The sequence below is a fragment of the Ranitomeya variabilis genome, chromosome 6 (genome assembly GCF_051348905.1).
Source record: "Ranitomeya variabilis isolate aRanVar5 chromosome 6, aRanVar5.hap1, whole genome shotgun sequence".
NCBI lineage: Eukaryota > Metazoa > Chordata > Amphibia > Anura > Dendrobatidae > Ranitomeya > Ranitomeya variabilis.
Genome location: NC_135237.1, coordinates 41,415,247 through 41,437,189, shown reverse-complemented (window position 1 = coordinate 41,437,189; position 21,943 = coordinate 41,415,247). Strand labels below are relative to the sequence as shown.

General features: G+C 44.8%; 1 protein-coding gene across 8 annotated transcripts in view; it reads right to left on the bottom strand.

Annotated features, from left to right (window-relative positions):
- CACNB2 (calcium voltage-gated channel auxiliary subunit beta 2) overlaps nucleotides 1–21,943 on the bottom strand; it is a 334,276-nt gene that overhangs the window by 108,377 nt on the left and 203,956 nt on the right. For 6 of the 8 annotated variants that reach the window (XM_077268315.1, XM_077268311.1, XM_077268318.1 and 3 more), the window contains one exon: nucleotides 7,077–7,196. In XM_077268315.1, coding sequence (XP_077124430.1) covers nucleotides 7,077–7,196 — 120 coding nt within the window. Of the gene's footprint in view, nucleotides 1–7,076; nucleotides 7,197–9,552; nucleotides 10,195–21,943 lie in introns of those variants that run through there. The other 2 variants (XM_077268317.1, XM_077268313.1) reach the window with 2 other exon arrangements.

Below are 21,943 nucleotides of genomic sequence, written 5' to 3'. Positions count from 1 at the left end.
TTTTACAGGTGTCCCTCTCTCGTGGTGACTCCGGGCTCTAATCTACTGCTGTGCCTTTGGGTGTCAGTGGTGGCTAGGAGACCTGCAATCTCCTGCCCTCCGGTTTCTGCAGTCGGGCATACAGTTCCCACACAAACTCGGACCCCGATGTCCAGCTTCTTGCGCTCAAACCTGGAGTGAGCCCAATCACAGCTCCACTCCAGTTTCTCTCTCCTCCTGTGCTTCCTCTCCCTTCACTGTCTCACACAGACCGCTCTCTAACTCCTCCTCCAGACCAGAACTTATAGGGAAGCTACCCTGAAACCTGGTCTAGAGCTCCCCCTTCTGGCCTGGAGTCAGGAAAGTGTTGTATGTAAGTGTTACCTGCTAAGGGGATTCCTTCTCGCTTCCGGGCATGGCATCACCCTCCCCGGGAGGCAGGCAATACCGCTGTGGCATCCGGATTCCTGGGGTGCCACAAAACAACAGTTGCTCTTGAAGTGTGCGTCTAAAATGTGATGTGTACATAGCCCAAAGGTACTTTCACGTTGCATTTAGGCACCCGTTCAGTGGCCCCGTCGGTGGTTTGGTCATATGCGCCGACAAGGCCATAGACTATAATGGTGCCAGCAAAGTGAACGTGTGCTCTACCGTGCATCATTTTTGGGCATGTACGCCTACTGGTGGTGGACACTCAGACACAGTCTACTGCATCAGTGTTTGCCTCCAGTAGTCGCACACGCCAAAAATCATGCATGGCAGAGCGCACGTTTGCGCTGCCAGCACAATTATAGTCTATGGCCCCACAGGCGCATGCATCTGAACCCTTGCACAATGGGATTCGGACAAGATGTGAGCCACTGAACGAGTGCCTGAATGTAATGTGCAGGCATCTTAAGAGATAAGCAAGATCCCTAAACAGAACGTCAGGCTTGAGAGGCTCAATTTTAGTTATGATTTTCGGGGGGTGTTGTTCGTCCAAATTTTAGATCACCTACAAGCATTAGACTAAAGTTGGCTAAACCAGTCAATATTGGTGGGATCAGCCATCAGTCTAATATGCATGACCTATGACCTGTTGAAGCACACTTAGCACGAAACGGCCGTTGACCGACATGTTCCACAGGAGATCTTCCAGCTCCCACATTTTAAATTGAATTAATAAAAGGTACTTTTAAATGGGATGGTGAATGCCACCCTTATTCTCACAGAAGTCTCCTGACTCAGATAATGCTGACGGAGAGAAGGATCTGGCCTGTTGGATTTCTGATAACCCAATGTCAAAAGAGGAGGGCAGAGGAGTCTGGAAGACACCGAGGAGTCTAGAGGACACCAAGGAGTCTGGTGGACACCGAGGAGTTTGGAGGACACCGAGAAGTCTTGCAGCATCTCTCTTATAGGGCACACATGAACACTCAGCCAAGCCTGTATGTGAGGGAGTACCTGTATGTGAGGGAGTCGGGAGATATATCTGTTGGCCAAACTATCATTCAGCTGACTGCTATCTAATATGTATGGGGACATTTAGACAATCTTTTTAAATCAACCATCTTTCTGTATAGTCACAATATGGAATAACTAATGTTATGGGGTTATATTAATGATCGCTATGGCAACAGACGATGTACAGGTACGGATGGCGGTACATGCCACCTCATGACTGGAGGCTCTCGGCCCCGCTGTGCACCAGTTGTCTCCCAGTCAGCATCCGTGTTAGCTTTACAGAACGCCTCTGCTACCTAAAGTGAAAACATTTCAGGCGCAGACATGAAAAATAAAAAAAGGCCATGGCTTTGATGTGATTTCTTCAGCTTCTGCTGTGACAGATACACCAGAGGTAATAAATATTGTATGGAGTCTGTCCCAGTACCGCCGCATCTCGGAGCTCCATTCCCATAGCAACCCTGCACTAGATTTACTTGTATAGGAATAAATATACTGTGTGACTGCCATGTCTTCTTATTTCCAGATCCTCATACATCCAGGAACCACGGATTGGCCCATCTTTAACTAGCCATCACTACGGAATAGGGTGACAACTGATCTAGGCCGCGTCCTGCGCAGACTCCCAGTGACATCTCTGAAACAATCGTTAGCCTGCCAACAAAACTATCCTAGGCAAACTTGCCAAAAGGGACGTGGTCGACCTCAACATGTCATTTGTCTGAAATGAGCATCCAAACCCATAACTCCCAACTCTGAGGGACAAGAAAGAATTACACATATGGTTGCGTCACTTGCGTGCACAGCGTTACATTTCTTTTGTACCGTAATCACACCCCTAACTCTGCCGCGTTCTTTTTATTTGCCCACACAGAAACAATGTTCCCATGGACATCACTTATTATGCCCTCACAGTTTAATACCCCTTTTATGGCCTTCACAATGTCTCTCCACACAGTTTAATACCCCAAATATCTCCCCACACACCCTAATGACCCACAGTGACCTCCTTGAGTTCATTTTGGAAATTGACAACTGTTTGCCATGTTCGTCTGCAGATTATATAAGGTCCCTGTGGATCAAGGCAGTGAAATTAGCTTATTTTTGTGGAACTCTTCTAACAAAAAATGACTGTGAAAATCGATGGAAAAAACTGTCTTTCCTACCTGTCTCTACTTTTATAGCTCTCCTACTGCATGCATAATAATAACAAACTTACATTTTCTTCTGAGTAAAGGCCAAAAGCACCAAACAGTGAGGAGAGGTCACAGTTCCACTTTGTAAAATGGTTGTGACTTCCCTTCCACCACATTAATGAAGATGACCCGTCCTAAGGTGTCCCTCAAAAGGCTCCATCCAAGTGAAATATAAAAGGTAGCTCAAAAACACTGTGGTCTTGAATTTGGTGACTTAATGGCATTTTGAAATACCAACCTTTTGCACAAAATTGTTCTCACAGAAAATGTCCTAAAGCACAAAAGTCTAACTTGAGACAAAGTCGCTGGTTTTCCAGTTTGTCCTCCTTTTGACCACGATTGGGTTTATTCAAAGCCCATATGATTGGAACAACATATCAAAATCTCAGCGTTGTACCATTAATGTCAGTTTTTTAAGGAGTTGCCTTAAAACAAACTTTATTCAAACCTCCAGCAACCTGTTTCTTCCACTCACATGGGTCCAGGAAGCTGACATTTAATTTAGGGAGATGTTTACCAAGTTCTTACATTTATAACCCAATTCAGACTTCTATCGGCAAAATAGGTAAATATAGGAGATCCACACATAGTTAAAATGTTTTATTTTATTTAAGATACTGTAAGTTAAATATCACACACACACACACACACAGATATATATATATATATATATATATATGTGTAGCGCCCCCACGTTAAGGGCAATGGGGTACTCGGTACCGGGTCAATCTCTCTCTCGATTCTGGGGATGTCACGGTGGCCCGACCCAGTCCGTGGCCCTTTGAGGGGCGCCCAATTAAAGGTGTAGTTTGTTTGGTGTTAGTGACGACCACCTGTGGTACTCGGTCAGGGTGACCGACGCTGCTTAGGGGTCCGCTGGGGTGATGGAATGGCAGCTAGATGGTATCTGAGCATAAGAAAAAAACATGGCGCTGCACAGCCTCTGCAACGAGCACTGCTAGTATGCAGTCAATTGTGGGTGCCTGAAACTCAGTAACTGGAGGTGCTCGCATAAGGAAAAAAAGGGACCAAGTCCTTCCCTGCTCACTTCCACCATGTCCGCACTCCCCCGAGCCGTGCATTTACTCTAATGGAATTCGTATCTTCAATAAAGGAATGAACCACGCCACCTGGTGAGTGCTGCCGCAATTTTTTTCTCTTTGCATATACATTGCAGCTAGATGGTATACCTTCCCACAGGTGAAGTATGTCCCCAGGGCTTCCCAGAAGTGTAGATGGTGATGGTTGATGATGTAAGGCGCAGTGAATAACGAGGACACAAGGTTGCAGTCTCTTTACCTTTTACTGAAGACTTCGGCGTCCACAGTCCAGAGTACCGATCACAGGGCAGGCAGAATCCGGCCGGTCCGAAGGCACATCCAGAGTTCCCTTAATCAGCTGGAAATCAGTAACCTTCCTACTAGCGCCTGTGTGTTGTAGTACTTCCCTGCTGAGCACCACGGGATAGTCCTCACAACTTTCGTGGATGTTTCTGATCTTCTCTCTCTCTGTCCCCCAGATGGTATGGATAGGACAACCCGTATGACGGGGTAGGCCTGGAGCTATTTTATAGGGACCCTAGAGACGCCCCTCTCCCACAATTTGCCTCCGTGTCTTCTTAGGTATTAAGGTCGGGCAGCCAACTTGGAATTGACTGTCCTGCCGGTCTCTGAAGTAATACGTAGAGTCAATTACTCCCTCGGTGTTCCGGCCACCGGCTACGCGCCTCAGAAGGAGGCTGCCGATCTTAGGGCAGAACTCCTCCCGGTATTATCTCCTTGTGCTGTGACTTCTTTTCTCACTCTCCACAATACACTTCGCTTCGTGTCCTTTCTTAGGATGCTGCCGCAATGGGTGCAGGCGCAGCTCCGTAACTTTCTATTTCGTGCTTGGCCTCTGTCAGGATCCCACCCCTGACAGGGACCTCTGTCTGCAGCTCAGATGTTCCTCCTTTCCCCCTGTCTGCCTGACAGGTCCTCTCTGGGTCAAACCCAGGCAGCTTCTCCCTAACTTCCTATCCATCCCCCAGTTTTACCGAGTGTGAGGTGTGCCCTAATAGATAGAAGCAAGCCTCCCCCTGGTGGACTGGAGTGTGAAGTGTAGTGTGTGACTTGTGATACCTGGTAAGGTGAACTCCTTTAGTACCATCAGACGTAATATCACTCCCCCTGGTGGAAGAGCGACATCACTGCAACGACCAGGACTCTGGGGCGCTGCATATATATATATATATATATATATACATATACATATATATATATATATATATATATATATATATATATATATATATTATATATATATAATTAAATACATGGTGCCCAGTAGGGGAACCGCAATCCAATTAAAAAAATAAATTAAATATTTTGAAATGCTGCTTAAAAGATGACCATAGGTTGCAAATTAGTCTGTTGTGATAATCAAGTACACTGATCTACACTAAAATGTTCCAGGATTTACAGCCCAGAGGCTGCAAACTAAATAAAGAGGGCACAGGTAAGATATCATACCTCAATATTGAGGGTAATGCCCAGCCAACTAATATTGGGTAAATCCGTCAGTGTCATGCATAAGTGCAAAGAATAAAGGAATAAATCCAAAATTAGCATACCTTATTGAAGACGTGGTGCCAAAGAGTATATGGATGGAATGGGCGTTCCCCCTAACCCGACGTACGTTTCGCCCTTACCTTCTTCCGGAGCGCCCTTTGGCACCAACTATCACAGGTTTTTAGCAGTATTGGCCTAGGACAAAGGAACCTTTTTAATCCCGGAAGTCTCTTGGGACTGGTTGCTACTGCAGTCCCTGCACCAATTATATTTACACTACTAGGACTTCTTAAGACTTTATGGGGGTGTCACCCGTAAAGAATATATTGCCTATAACGAAATGGTAAATTGTACTCCACACAGATCTGCTGCACAACAGATCTTGCCAATGCTTCAATCTATAGGTGGGCATTACATCCACATAATCACAATAATATACATCACGTATAGGAAAAACATTTCACCAACAAAGGAGTTGTCCCATCTCGTACATCCAAAAGGTTCACATGCACGGCCACCTCTCCATTACTGGTGTCAATGACAGGTCTCTGTTCTTGAGATAGATGTCGCTCCCAGTGGAGGAACCTGGATCTATCAGACATATTTAGCGTATTCTGTGGATATGTCAAAGGTATGCAGAGGGACAATTGCTATAAAGGGGTAGTCGTCTAATTATATACTGATCACCCGTAATTAGGATAAGTCATCAATATTAGATCGGTGGGGGTCAGACACCTGGCACTCTCACTGATTATATATTATCCCTTTCGGTGAGGGACAAATGTTTACAGTATAGGACAAGAAACACTGCAATTGCCTACAGTATGTGGTGGTCGCTGCTGGGCACTGCAGATCAGCTGCTATTTTTCTTAGTAGGCATTGATCTGCAGGCCTAGCAGTGACCACTAGTGATGAATGAATATACTCGTTGCTCGGGTTTTCCCTAGCACGTTCAGGTGACCTCCAAGTATTTGTTAGTGTTCGGAGATTAAGTTTACAGCTATTAGCCTGCTTGATTACATGTAGGGATTCCCTAGCAACCAGGCAACCCCCACATGTACTCAGCCTGGCTAATAGCTGTAAATCATTCAGCTGCGGCCATGAAAACTTAATCTCTGAACACTATCAAATACTCGGAGATCACCCGATCAACGAGTACAGTCGCTCATCTTTAGTGACCACCAAACAGTATTCCGGCTCAGTGCACGGTTTACATCCGGCTAAAGCCGATAAGTGGGACTGCTGGGTATCAAACCTACGCAGATCTGATGTTTATAACCTATCCAATGGATAAATCATCAATATAAAAGCAGTGAACAACCCCCTTTGAGATGCTAACGCACATTAGGGGAAAGTTGGATGAACCTTCAAAAGGGACCTGTCAACCATCCAATAAGTATTGGGGCCTCTTGCATTCCCAATAAAGGCAAATTATGGGAAAAAAAAAGGTTCAAAATGTCAGCATGCCTATTCCTTTGTTATAACGGGAGGTAAGCCTCCTACCAGAACATTAGGGGGTCGGAAGGAATAGCTGTCAACAAGCATTGGGTGTAGGCTTTTCTGCCTCTTTCCCATATGTATGGTAGTCGCCTGCAACCATCAGAAGCATCACAGAAACATGGCAACGTCAAGTGAACAAAGACCCAAAAAAGAAAGTACAAGTTTTTAAAACATTGTTAAATTTTATCACAAGAAGCCACTCCGAGTCTTATCAGAACACCCCATGAACTATGATTTCCAACAGGTAAAAGTTACAAAGATACCCCTTCGCTTCCTGCACCATTTTCCGACATCCTGCCTTTCGCTTCCTGCACCATTTTCCGACATCCTGCTCTCCAGCTATTATGTTCCATTGCCGTTGTGTAAGGCACCGGCAGACATGCTGATAACAATATGTCAGATGCTGTACCTTGGCTTTCTCCAGCTGTGCCTGGGCCTGACGCTCTGCCTCTCTCCGCACGGCCTCCCTGTCTTCCTCCAAAGAGACATCAGAATCAGATGGACGGCTGGTATAGGAGTCCGCCGAACCCTGGGGAGAGGAAGAGCAGAATATTATAATGGCTGTGCATGCAGTGTAACAATACAGAATATACATGGACTGGAGCAGCTCGGCGACTTCTTACATTATACGAGCTGTTTTGACTAATAATCACGAGGCGTGAAATCTCGCTGAAGAGAGATCTCTATTCTCCCTGTCTTCGTGCTCATTTGTGCATCTCTAATCTGATTCCGGATCAAAACAGACCATGTAACACATGCTATTAAACAAACAGTTAAAGGCAAACATAAAACAAATGTGCTGTGTTGGCTGAGCGGCTCGTCTATGCCAATCACAGTACCGTTCCCTGTCATTGCCACCCGAGGCTTCAGATCAGATTCTCTGCCCCTCCGCTCATTTCAGCACTCTATTAAGAATATTTACTATACTTAAAGTGGTTTTCTATTTCGGAGATTTCCTTCTTGAATGTGACTCCTAGGGATTTTGAAACTTAAGAATCTAATTTCTCTGTGAAAACAAATACCATTGGGCACCCACTATGATCAATGGTCATTCATTGACTTTATATTGGTGCTTCAGTTCAGTACTAACATGACTCTTGTTAAAAGCTAATAAAGGGGGTTCTTGGCACAGGACCTTTTGTATTCGATCATTTGGAGGTGTTTTACTGATATAATATAGTATTCTTTACTCTAGAAACAAGCTAATTTCTATACTATTTCTCAAGAAGCATTTCCTGTAAATAAGTCTTTCTACCCCAGCTGGGCCTTCTCAATGAGAACCAATACTCTCTCCCCAAATCATTATGCAAAATTAGAGAAAATAAAAATGAAGTTAGATCTGTGAAGCTCAGGTCTGGCATCGAATCTCGTCCTCCGTGACCAGACCAGTCTTCAATTTTATGACCAGCATGCTTTGCCCAAGATCCTAGGATTCGCTGGCGTCTATTTTGCCCTACAATATCATGGTGTAGAGTCAGGCCTTTTCACAAAGTCTGATGAGACGTTATGAGGTGCATCAGGACGTCGCAAGGCCTAGTAAATGCCAATAGTGCCATGGATACTGGGTGCAGAATTAAAAACTGACCTATTCTGGTTGCCACAAAGTATTGGACTTGACTGCGGACCAGAGCAGAGCAATTATTTTAGATAATAGACACCCCCTGTAAAAATGCTTTTTTATCTTGGACAATTATGGCCCCATCTATGTTGAGCTTCGGGACCCATCTCCCACCACAAGGAATGGAGAAGTATGCTCAGGTACCCAGAGGACCCATCTATCTTGAGAGCGGAGATCCATCTCTCAACTCAGAACATGGATAGGTGGCCTCAGAAATACGCAAGACCTGCATCTATCTTGAGAACAGGGACCCATCTCTGACCATAGGAAATGAAGAGGAGGCCTCAGGTATCAACAAGACCCATCTATCTTGATAATGGAGACACATTTCTCAACACAAGGAATGGAGAGGTGGCCTCATGTCAGATCTATCTTGAGAATGGGGAACAATCTTCCACCACAAGGAATGGAGAGGTGGCCTCGGGTACCCAAAGGACAGATCTATCTCAAGAACAGCACCCTTCACAGGGAATGGAAAGGTGGTCTCGGGTTTCCACAGGACACATCTGTCATGAGAAGGACTAGCCTTCTCACAGCACAGAGAAAAGACAAGTGGCCTCTGGTATCCACGGAACATGCATCTATTTTGAAACAGAGACCCTTCTCCTACCACATGAATGGAATGGAGAAATGGCCTCGAAACATGGAACCATTCTTGAGAAAGCTGAAGGTCCAAAAGGTGGCACCCTATGTCATATCCCTTGGATACGTAAATGAACAAAAGCACTACAAAATTATACAGCCCCTTTAAATAAAAAGTATTTGCATAGCCTCATTAATACATACTCATTTTCCATTAATATATGTAGCAGCATGATATGCCAAAGACATAAATACAAGTAGTATTGTCAGATACTGTAGAAGACATATCCTGGACAGAAGAGCTTACAATCTTGCAAATGTTATAGTCACATAGAAACATAATATCAAGAAAATAGAAGTGTTAAACTGCATGCACAGGAGCGTACACTCATAGGTAGACCCCTTCAAGAACCAAAAAAGATGTCTAAAGTTTGATCTCTTCCTATAGATTATTAATTATTTGGTATACTGCCAGTAATCAGCATCTGACTTCAGAAGTCCCTGGTGTCGTGTACGTCAATTTCCTAAAATCCTTATCAAGAACAACCTGCAGATGTTTACATACAATATTACTGAACACAAGACATCGGTGGCTCTCTCATACATTACGGTACTATATATAGAAGAGTCTCGTAATAGCCCTATCACCACTTCTCCTCCAGGTAGATAAATAGACGGAGCTTACACAAACATCAGAAGTCTTCAGTCGTCCTCCTTTGGTTCTTTTTAAGAGTCTAATCCAAGAGGCCTTCATTAGCCAGACGGGTTAATTATTGTGCCTGGCGGAGGCCCCCTGTGCGGATCCTTCCCAAACAAGTGCACAGATTATCCTGAAGAACAGCATCGCCTTCCCTATCCATCTTTTCTCGTAAGCTCCAGGACTGACCACACAGGGCAACTTCAACAGAAGTAAAGGGCGAGAGGTTGTGTTTCCGTCTAATTCCAATCACAAGTGTCCATTTATGAAGGAACATAAACGTCATTTAGAAGAAGAAGATGATGAAGAAGAAGTGCAAATATGTCTCCTTGTCCTCATCATGGTCGAGGAGATGCTGAGCACAAGGCATCTCTGCAGCTGGTGCACGGTGACTGCTTTGCACAGAGAAGGGAGTCTACATGGCTCCTGGAGGATGGAAGCCTCGTAGAAAGAAAATCACAGGCAAAATGCATTCAGTGACATTTGCAAGTGCAAAGTTCAATCAATCTCTTTAGGGATCTGGTTGGGGGACGGAGGCTGGCATCACTGAGCATGCTCTGTATCTGTCCTTACGCAGTTGCTCACATCACACAGTGCTGCTGCCTTTGTCAGATTGCTTTCCTGCATCTCAAGGGTACACAGCTCGAAAATAGCAAGATGCAGGCGGGATGGAGCACAACCTGCATCACATGTAACAGACCTGGATTTATAGGAGATAGATGATAGATAGATAGATAGATAGATAGATAGATAGATAGATAGATAGATAGATAGATAGTCAAATAGATAGATAGATATCTAAGACTGAAAATGCAGAGAATTGACTGTAGAATATTTATTATTAGAAAATGTATAAATGTGTTAATTTAATTTTCTTTTATCCTATCTATAAAAATTGGTATCTAGCATTTATCTACAGTTATATGAAAAAGTTTGGGCACCCCTATTAATCTTAAGCTTAATGTTTTATAAAAAGATTTTTTTTGCAACAGCTATTTCGGTTTCATATATCTAATAACTGTTGGACACAGTAATGTTTCTGCCTTGAAATGAGGTTTATTGTACTAACAGAAAATGTGCAATCTGCATTCAAACAAAATTTGACAGGTGCATAAGTATGGGCACCTCACCAGAAAAGTGACATTAATATTTAGTAGATCCTCCTTTTGCAAAAATAACAGCCTCTAGTCGCTTCCTGTAGCTTTTAATGAGTTCCTGGATCCTGGATGAAGGTATTTTTGACCATTCCTCTTTACAAAACAATTCCAGTTGAGTTAAGTTTGATGGTCGCCGAGCATGGACAGCCCTCTTCAAATGATCCCACAGATGTTCAATGATATTCAGGTCTGGGGACTGGGATGGCCATTCCAGAACAGTGTAATTGTTCCTCTGCATGAATGCCTGAGTAGATTTGGAGCGGTGTTTTGAATAATTGTCTTGCTGAAAGATCCATGCCCTGCATAACTTCAACTTTGCCACTGATTCATGAACATTATTGTCAAGAATCTGCTGATACTGAGAGGAATCCATGCGTCCCTCAACTTTAACAAGATTCCCGGTGCCTGCATTGGCCACACAGCCCCAAAGCATGATGGAACCTCCACCAAATTTTACTGTGGGTAGCAAGTGTTTTTCTTGGAATGCTGTGTTTTTTTGCCGCCATGCATAACGCTTTTTTGTATGACCAAACAACTCAATCTTGGTTTCATCAGTCCACAGGACCTTCTTCCAAAAAGAAATTGGCTTCTCCAAATGTGCTTTTGCATACCTCAGCCGACTCTGTTTGTGGCGTGCTTGCAGAAACGGCTTCTTTCGCATCACTCTCCCATACAGCTTCTCCTTGTGCAAAGTGCGTTGTATAGTTGACCGATGTACAGTGACCCCATCTGCAGCAAGTTGATGCTGCAGCTCTCTGGAGGTGGTCTGAGGATTGTCCTTGACTGATCTCACCATTCTTCTCTGCCTTTCTGATGTTTTTCTTGGCCTGCCACTTCTGGCCTTAACAAGAACTGTACCTGTGTTCTTCCATTTCCTTACTAAGTTCCTCACAGTGGAAATAGACAGGTTAAATCTCTGAGACAGCTTTTTGTATCCTTCCCCTGAACAACTATGTTGAATAATCTTTGTTTTCAGATAATTTGACAGTTGTTTTGAGGAGCCCATGATGCCACTCTTCAGAGGAGATTCAAACAGGAGAACAACTTGCAAGTGGCCACTTTAAGTAGCTTTTCTCATGATTGCATACACCTGGCTATGAAGTTCAAAGCTCAATGAGGTTACAAAACCAAAAAAAGTGCTTTAGTAAGTCAGTAAAAAGTAGGTAGGAGTATTTAAAACAAGAAAATGATAAGGGTGCCCATTTGTGTGCTCAGATAACTGTGACCAAGATTTCAGACCTTAATTAGCCTTGTTTAGGGTTATGGTTTGTTCACCATCATCGTTAGGAAAAGCCAGGTGATACAAATTTCCCAGCTTTATAAAAAACCCGCCTCCTCTAACCTTGTGCCAAAAAACAGCAGCCATTGATTCTTCTAAGAAGCTGCCTAGGACTCTGAAATTGAAAATGGTGGAGGCCCACATAGCAGGCGAAGGCTAAAATAAGATAGCAAAGTGTTTTCAAGTTGCCCTTTCCTCAGTTCGGAATATAATTAAAGGGAACCTGTCACCCCCCCTGCCGTTTTTAACTAAAAGAGCCACCTTATGCAGCACTAATGCTGCATTCTGTGAAGGTGGCTCTTCTTTTTGTGGTCCCTTCCAACGCTGCAATAATACTTTTTATAATTTGGCGCCATACCTTTAGTCTGTCCAGGGGGCACATCTTTTCCCCCCAGACACCATCGCCTCACAGCCATCACTCAGCCCATCCATGCGCCGCCTCCTCTGCCTTCAGTAACGTACCTGGCGCCTGCGCTGTGCTTTCCTTTTTCGGGCAAACGTCGCATGCCCGAAAAAGGAAAGCACAGCGCAGGCGCCGGGTACGTTACTGAAGGCAGAGGAAGCTGCGCACGGAGGGGCTGAGTGATGGCTGGGAGACGGTTATGGCCGGGGAAAAAGAAGTGCCCCCCTGGACAGACTAAAGGTATGGCGCGCAAATTCTAAAAAGTATTATTGCAGCATTGGAAGGGACCACAAAAAGAAGAGCCACCTTCACAGAATGCAGCATTAGTGCTGCACAAGGTGACTCTTTTAGTTAAGAACGCCAGGTGGGGGGTGACAGATTCCCTTTAAGAAATACCAGTTACCAGGGACAGTGGAGGTGAAGATAAGTTCTGGAAGACCAAGCAAAATTTCAGTGAGAGCTGATGTAGGATTGCTAGAGAGGCAAATCAGAACCTCTCTTTGACTGCAAAAGATCTTCAGAAAGATTAAGCAGATTATAGATTTGTGGTACATTGTTTTACTGTTCAGAGACACCTGCGCAAATATGACCTTCCTGGAAGGGTCATCAGAAGAAAATCTCCCCTGCATCTTCACCATAAAATTTAGTCAGAAGTATGCAAAAGAACATCTCAACAAGCCTGATGCATTTTGGAAACAAATTCTGTGGACCGATGAGGTTAAAATAGAAGTCTTTGGCCACAATGATCAAAGATATGTATGGAGAAAAATGGCACTGAATTTCAGGAAAAGAACATCTCACCAACCATTAAGCATGGGGGTGGAGCAATCATGGTTTGGGGTTGTGTTGCAGCCAATGGCACGGGGAACATTTCACGGGTAGAGGGAAGAATGGATTCACTGCAATGTCAACAAATTCTTGACACAAACAAAACACCATCTGTAAAAAAGCTGAAGTTGAAAAGAGGATGGCTTCTACAAATGAATAATGATGCTAATACAAGTCATAAACCACAATAGACTTCCTCAAAAGGAGCAACTGAAGGTTTTACAATGGCCCTCACAGTCCCCTGATCTGAACATAATTGAAAATCTGTGCCTAGACCTCAAAATAGCAGAGGATACAAGATGACCCAGGAATCTCACAGAACTAGAAGAATTCTCCAAGGAAGAATGGATGAAAATCCCTCAAACAAGAATTGAAAGACTCTTGGCTCGCTACAAATAGCATTTACAAGCTGATACTTGGAAAAGGAGGTGCTACTAGGTACTAACCATGCAGGGTGCCCAAACATTTGCATGCCACTGTATCTATTTATCTAATATCTATCTTATATCTATCTATCTTTGGCCAGGGTTACAGATAAAATGCATAAAATGTGTCCCTCCATCACAGACATAAATAATACAGAATTCCCATGCATTTGATGAGTACCAATAATAAGTGCATCTCAGCCGAGAAAACCAAGCATCTACTCTTTTAAACCTGCGGTGAATATATCCGCTGCGCCTGTCAGATGGAGGAAGCCCCCATAATATTATCTATCGGCACCTCCTTTAATAACACAACACAATATTGTCTCCAGACAAGGCCGTGCATTTATCGTCCATTTTACTTTATTTCTAGTCACCTCATTCTGGAATATGGCCATAGATGTGAAATCAATAAAATGACCTCTAAAAACCCTGTGAACTCCCTTGACATTAAATGCTCAGCACTCACTGGTCTCTGCTGCATAGATGATGGCTAATATGTTCTCGCTGCAAAAAAATCAAATATTAAGAAATAAAACTGCAATCTATGGGAGTGATGCACCCATGTCGCATCCATACATGCAACAAAGCTTTACTATGCAACTAGGAGGGCGTAATGGTGCACCGAGACATAGGCCACGTCACGGTGCACCGCTGCACCCTCATCTGAATATTACATACAAGCAGGTTTTTCAGCAAACGTTGAGTTAATCTGTATATACCTGGTATGATTTCTACAGGGGCTACATCCCCTATAACAGCGTCATCAGTGTTTTGGATCAGTGTATGGTCCATGTGTCCGTTTTTACCGTCAGTTTTTTGTCCACGTGTCCATTTTTACCATCAGTATTTTTCACGTATGGATAAATAAATGAATTACAAAGCTTATTTTATACTTTTAAATATTGACCTTGGACAACGCCCTGATTGTACACTGATGCCATCCGTGTGCTGTACGTGTTTTTCACGGACCCATGGACCTGTATTGGCCAGTTTCATCGTTGATACCAGTGAATATTAGACATGTCTGCATGAGTTTTGCACAGAAAAACATGGACATGTGAATAGCATCATAGATTATAATGTGCTCGTGTTGTATTTGCTAAAAAGATTGATAACACAAGTACATGCAACACGGACGTGTCAAGGAGGCCTAGTTAGCATTTTGGGGGTGAATTTCGCCCCTTAAATTATCCCTCCAGAAAAAAAACAGGTCCACATTTTCTGTCATCTCCAGCTGCACCAAAATCTCGATTAAATATAACTCTTGGCAACTTCAGGCGTTACTTCTGCCAATTATTTTTCTTTTCCTAATTTCTTCGGCCTCGGTACATTTTTCTGTCCGTTGTTGACAGATCTGGACTCCTAAATGCACAATAGTTTAATTTGTGCAATATTTTCATTATTCTGGACATGACTTTAATACCCTTAAAACCCTTTAGTGTTTGCGATGATGAAATAACTGGAGACATATTTATTACCTTGGAGACGTATTCAGACATGACACATTCGGTTCACGTTGGATAAATAAAATACTAGGAGTTCCCCAAAGTAAACTAACAAATAACGATGTTATCATACCCACTGGTGTTTGATACCGATGCAATGGGTAATAAAAAGATACAACATCAATAGTGTGAACGCCATAGAGCACCTTTCTGTTTTTTAAATAATAAAAAATACATATTGCCTTACAGCAGGCACCTGGTATGGAAAAACTTGGGAAAAGTGACCTATTGATTTCTATGGGGACACATGGTGAGTATGCTCGGCAACAACAGATAAAGGGAGGAGGATCAGCAGAGGAAGGAGGAGGAGCAGCAGAGAGGAAAGAGGAGGAGCAACAGATAGGGAGGAGGAGCAGGAAAGAGAGGGACATGGAGCAGCAGAGAGAGGGAGATGAAGCAGCAGAGAGAGTGGAAGAGCAGCAGAGAGGGAGGAGGAGCAGCAGAGAGTGGGAGATGAAGCAGCAGAGAGAGGAGGAGCAGCAGAGAGAGGGAGGAGCAGCAGAGAGGAGCAGCAGAGAGAGGAGGAGCTGCAGAGAGAGGAGGAGCTGCAGAGAAGGAGGAGGAGCAGCAGAGAGAGGGAGGAGCAGTAGAGAGGGAGAAGGAGTAGCAGAGAGGGAGGAAGAGCAGCAGAGAGGGGGAGGAGCAGCACAGAGAGTAGGAGAAAGAGCAGCAGAGAGTGAAAGAAGGAGCAGCAGAGAGAGGGAGAAGGAGCAGAGAAAGGGAGGAGGAGCAATAGAGGGAGGAGGAGCAGCAGAGAGAGAAGGAACAGCAGAGAAAGGGAGGAGCAGCAGAGAGTGAGGAAAAGCAGCACAGAGAGGAAGGAGGAGCAGCAGAGAAAGGGAGGATGAGGAGCAGAGAGGCAGAAGGAACAACAGAGAGGGAGGAGGAGCAGCAAAGAAAGGGAGAAGCAGCAGCAGAGAGATGGAGGAGCAGCAGAGAGGGAGAAGGAGCAGCAGAGAGGGAGAAGGAGCAGCAGAGAGGGAGGAAGAACAGCAGTGAGAGAGAGGCGGAGCAGCATAGAAAGGGAGGAGGATCAGCAGAGAAAGGGAGGAGGAGCAGCAGAGAAAGGGAGGAGGAGCAGCAGAGAGGCAGGAGGAGCAACAGAGAGAGGGAGGCGGAGCAGCATAGAGAGGAAGGAGGAGCAGCAGAGAGAGGGAGGAGGAGCAACAAAGATGTCTTCATCATCTATTGTTGGCAGCAGGAGTGTAACTATAATATGTGCAGGAGATGCAATTATATTGCAGCCCCGGAATCTAGGGGGCCCAAAACATCCCTTTGTTCCATATGAAAAAACTATTAATATTAATGAACTGCAATAATTCTGGGTCCTGTTGGGCATTTTGCATTGGGGCCCATGGGCTGCAAGTTACGCCACTGGTCGGCAGTACGATCTTGAGTATGTGGTTCTGTCTTTTTACAAATATCTTATACTTTTCTATGAACGCCCAATAATTCAGAATGGTCTGATAATCTGGCACCTCTCTAGTCTTATTGAGGCTGAATTAATAGAATTTTAATGAAAAGCATTATAAAAAGTATAATTGTATTATTTTATATTTCTAAAGGTTTACAGCACAGGCGCCGAGCCTGTATATGGATGCACTGTGGAAGATATTGTAGGATACAGCTTGACGGGATACACAATACATGTCCACCTATCGTCACAGCAACCTCGGGTTTAATTAGTGCCAGAGCGGCTGTGAAATCAAAACTGACGCTGCGCAAATTCATTCGTAAATCCTATACTATGGAAGGCATTCATACCATGATTTTATTGGATAGAAATATACATTTATTATTGGGTAAAATCCGCTGTACATCTCTGCTATGTTATGGTGGTCTAATGTAAGTGAGGGTATTCTTTCCTTTATATCTTCTTCCCTGGTGGGCTAGGGTGAAATAGTGGGTTCATGCTTTATTTTCTGAAAGTCTTGGCGGGTAAAGAAGATCTGTTACTTGCTCAAACAAATTGAGTTAAAGGGGTTGTCCAGATCTACTCTGCAGCCACTCTTGTATCCCCCCCCCCCAGGCTGGACAATCCCTTTAAATACTCTACATGACTGCAGACTTGTAAATCCTCACAGTGCGCATAGTGTGAGCTGTCAGGATTCTCCAGCGATTTACATACAGTACTTCTGGCCACATTCCGACTAGACATATGTGGCCTCTCTCAATTCACTTCTACTGAGTGAAGCTGCGGACGTCTAGTCGGCATGTGACATGTCACACACCCAGCAGCTATGGCCCCGGAGAATCCTGACATCGCACACACTGAGCGCTGTGAGTATTTACAAATCTGCAGTCATATAGAGTAATTGCAGACTTGTACCCCAAGGCAGGACAACCTCTTTAAACCAATCTCATAGTTTTCTCTAGGAGAGTGTGCTTTCACCCCTCCCTCCAAGACGCTGATAATCACAACTCGGCAGTGTCTGAGACTGCAAGACTGATAAATCAACTACCGAGCTATGATTGCTGGTGCTTGGGAGGGGTGAAAGTGCCCTGCACCAGAGAAAATCCCAGAAATGTCCAGTTGTACTACAAGCAGAGATTTCACATATTGCACGCCAATAGCGATAAATGTGAATATCTCTGCAATAAAGTGACGCAACGCAGCGCAAAACAGCACAAAGTGGCAGAATCAGTGGAGCAAAGGGATTTTTGCAAGGTATTTTCCATAATTTTTTTGAGCAAGTGACAGGACATCTTTAATACCTGGTGGTCTAGTAGTATACTGTATAAGACGGTGTACATATCTTGTTCCATGGTGGTCTGGAGTAAAACAGAGGGTTCTTATTTTATTTCCTGCTAGTCTAGGATACATTTTTGTCCAGTACTGTATTACAGGGTGTTCATATCTTGTTCCCTGGTGGTCTTGAGTCATTTTATTGCCTATAAAATTGAAGGTTGATACCTGGTTATCTAGTTTTACTATTTAGGAGGGCGTTTATATATTTTTCCCTTGTGTTCTAAAATGAAATGGGAGGTCAGTTCCTGAGGTGTGTTCCTGGTGGTCTGGAGGGTTTTCATAGCTTGTTCCCTGGTGGGCTAGGGTAAAATACGAGTTACTATCTGGTGGTTAACTAACCTCCCAGACTCCAGTAGGTATCGCGAGGTGTCTTGCCAGGGTATGAATAGATCAGTGGTGCTCATAAGAGACCAACACCCCTTTCAAAGAAAGCCTTGGTCTCACCAACAATGGGGGAGCCAAAAGGGAGTCTCCAAGTGAACAGCAAGATGTCACCAGGGGCGTAACTACAATAGGTGGAGAGGTTGACATCGCACCTGGGTCCTAGAGCCTAAGGGGCCCCAAAAGTACCTATGGCCTATATGAAAAGACCAATACTATTAAAGACTTGCAATAATTGGGGGGCCCATTGGAGCTTTTGCTTTGGGGCCCATGAGCTTCAAGTTACACCACTGTATATCATTAATTCTGCAAATGGGTGATAATTTGCATCCGGGAGCCTTGCTTCTCCCACCCGACTTGTCCATAAACTATTCCTCATAGAAGAAAACATATACTGTATATGAATAAAGAAAATGTAAAAAATTCTAAAAATGAACATCAGACGCATTTGGAATAATTTTACGCGGTATATGTAATAATGTTACGGTATACATGTAACACGGTCATTAGTAACACTTGAGTTCTATATATATAAAAAAGTTTGTGAACTTCTGAAACACATCAACTCTTATTTATTATTTTTTTAGACATCCAGAAATTAACGAGACTCTTCAGCTAAAACAAACTACAACATTTTACAGTCCTGCCCTTTCTGAGGATCCCTCGTAGCTTCCCAAGTCATGAATCATACAGAACTGTTTATGTGGACTGCTAGCACGAGTCCTAGTCTTCAATTGAAAACATATGTCTACCCGGCAGAATATTTTTGGATATATTCAACTAATGAAACACGGCCTGACGACACGAGAGCGCTGCTCCGGTTTTGGTTTAATGTGCACTGATTTTTTATTTTAATGTCTGACGCTTCCTACTCAGACGTCAACATATAGAATCCCAGTAAGGCTACGTTCACATTTGCGGTCAGCGCCGCAGCGTCGGGCGCCGCAGCGGCGCCGCATGCGTCATGCGCCCCTATATTTAACATGGGGGCGCATGGACATGCGTTGTGCTGCGTTTAGCGCCGCATGGCCGCAAGCGTTGGACGCAAGAAACGCATCAAGTTGCATTTTTTTTGCGTCCAACTTGCGGCCAAAAACGACGCATGCGGCGCAAAACGCAGCGTTTTAGCGTGCGTTTTGCCGCGTTTTCGTTTGCGTTGTGCGCTGCGGCGCCGACGCTGCGGCGCACAACGCAAATGTGAACGTAGCCTAAGTTATCTGGACTCCAGCTTAAATTCCTTTACCAATGGGCCTGTAAGTGCTCAGATGTCAGGGATTTACTCCGAGCATTGAGAGCAGAAAGGAATAAAACAAGTGCAGAACTAGTGCTGGTTTAACTGGGAAAGTATTTAAAGTGAAACTTCACCTTTATCTGTGATTAGCTAAAGAGCCAACAAACGTAAAATCTTGCATCAGGTATTGCATCAGCTTTCAACTTTTACATAAAGGGGTTTTCCAGGCTTGCAGACCTCTAAATCCGGACAGTGTGCAAGCATTTCACATACTTGAGGTCACATGTCGACTAGACGTGTCAATCCTCCATAGGGGTGCAGAAGATGTGCAAGTCTAGTCAGGATGTAAGAGGAAGTAGGCAAACTTTGAGGTCACATGTCGACTAGACATGTTTATCCTCCATAGGGGTGCAGAAGATGTGCAAGTCTAGTCGGGATGTAAGAGGAAGTATGCAAAGTTTGAGGCACATGTCGACTCAACGTGTTTATCCTCCATAGGAGTTCAGAAGATGTGCAAGTCTAGTCGGGATGTAAGAGGAAGTAGGCAAACTTTGAGGTCACATGTCGACTAGACGTGTTTATTCTCCATAGGGTTGCAGAAGATGAGATGTGCAAGTCTAGTCGGGATGTAAGAGGAAGTAGGCAAACTTTGAGGTCACATGTCGACTAGACATGTCTATCCTCCATAGGGGTGCAGAAGATGTGCAAGTCTATTCGAAATGTAATAGGAAGTATGCAAATTGAATACATATGACCGTTCACAGTAACAAAGGATCCTGACTAATGATGAGTGAGTGTACTCGGTACTAGGGTTTTCCGAGCATACTCGGGTGGTCTCCGAGTATTTTGGGCATGTTCAGAGATTATGTTTGAATCGCCGCAGCTGCATGATTTGCAGCTGCTAGACAGCCTAAATACATGTGGGCGTTGCCTGTTTGTTAGGGAATCCAGACAGTTATTCAGGCTGTCTAGCAGCTGCAAATCATGCAGCTGCGGCAACTCAAACATAATCTCTGAGCACGCCCAAAATACGCGGAGAACTCCAGAGCATGATCGGAAAATCCGAGCACACTCGCTCATCACTAATCCTGACCACTAGTGGACACAGACCAAAAAGGGCAAATATGCAAAAACAGTATATGGGCCCTTTACAGTCCAAGAGCTCATCATAATGAATAATTTCACCTATTTTTTTTAGGTGGAAATGGGGTCCCTTACCTCTTGGGCCCCTGTGAAGCTGCACAGGTCCCACCAATGATATGTCCGCCCCTGATTCTGATGCTGTCAGTGCGGCGCCCCCGCACCGCCGCAGGGCCGAGGGGTACCCGGAGCCGGGCCTCTAGTTCTCAGTCTCGGGGTTGTCACGGTGGCTAGACCCGGTCCGTGGCCCTGTCCGTAAGTGGGGGACGTCCGGTGTAATAGGTGGTAGTAATGGTAGCGATGGAGCGGTGCAGTTGTGGGGTGCAGGTCGCGGTAAATAACGAGGACACCAGGTTGCAGTCTCTTTACCTCTTTACTGGAGATCTCTGAGTCCTCAGTCCAGAACACGGTTCACCAGGCTACGCAAGTCCGGCCGGTCCAATGGCACCTCCAGAGTTCTCCTCTCAGGTGGAAATCTGTGCCTTCCTTCTAGCGCTATGTGTTGTAGTCCTTCCCTGCTGTGCTCACGGAAAGTAACCCCACAACGGTTGTGTCTGTTTCTTAAGTTCCCTCACAACTCGATTTGATGTTCCTCTGTAATCCACCCCTTCCCTGTATTCAGGTTGGAATGGCACCCGTTTGTCAGGTAGGCCTGGAGTTCTTCCGGGACCCTAGAGTCGCCCCTCTCCCGCAATTGCCCCCCAAGACTTCATAGGTGATATGTGGTAGACAGCCCGCCTGAGACCGACTGTCCTGCCGCTGTTTGGAGTATGGCTTGAAGCTGTATTCTAATCCACTCCCTCGGCGTTCCGGCCACCGGTATTGCGCCTCAGCAGGGTGCTGCCTCTTTCAACAAAACCCCTGCTGGTATTCTCCTTCTGCTTGATCTCGTTTCTCACTCAGCACAATCTATCTCGCTTCTAGTCCTTTCTTGAGTCCCGCCGCTTCCAGGAGCCTGCGCGGACCCGTTACGTTCTTTCAATGCCAAGCCTCTGCCAGGATCCCACCCCTGGCAGAGACCCTACAGTTTCTCCCTTCACAACACCCCCTGCCACAGGGTGTTGCTCCGTTCAATCCCGTCAGCGTTCTCTTCTAACTTTCTGCCTGACCCCCAGTTTACCCACTATGGTGGGGAGTGGCCTAATGAATAGCACCCTTAGCTCCCCCCGGAGGCCCTGCTGTGAAACATATTGGTGTCTGTGATACCTGATTGGAGGAACTCCTTCAGTGCCATCGAACGTACCATGGCTCCCCTTAGTGGCAGAGCCACAGTACTGC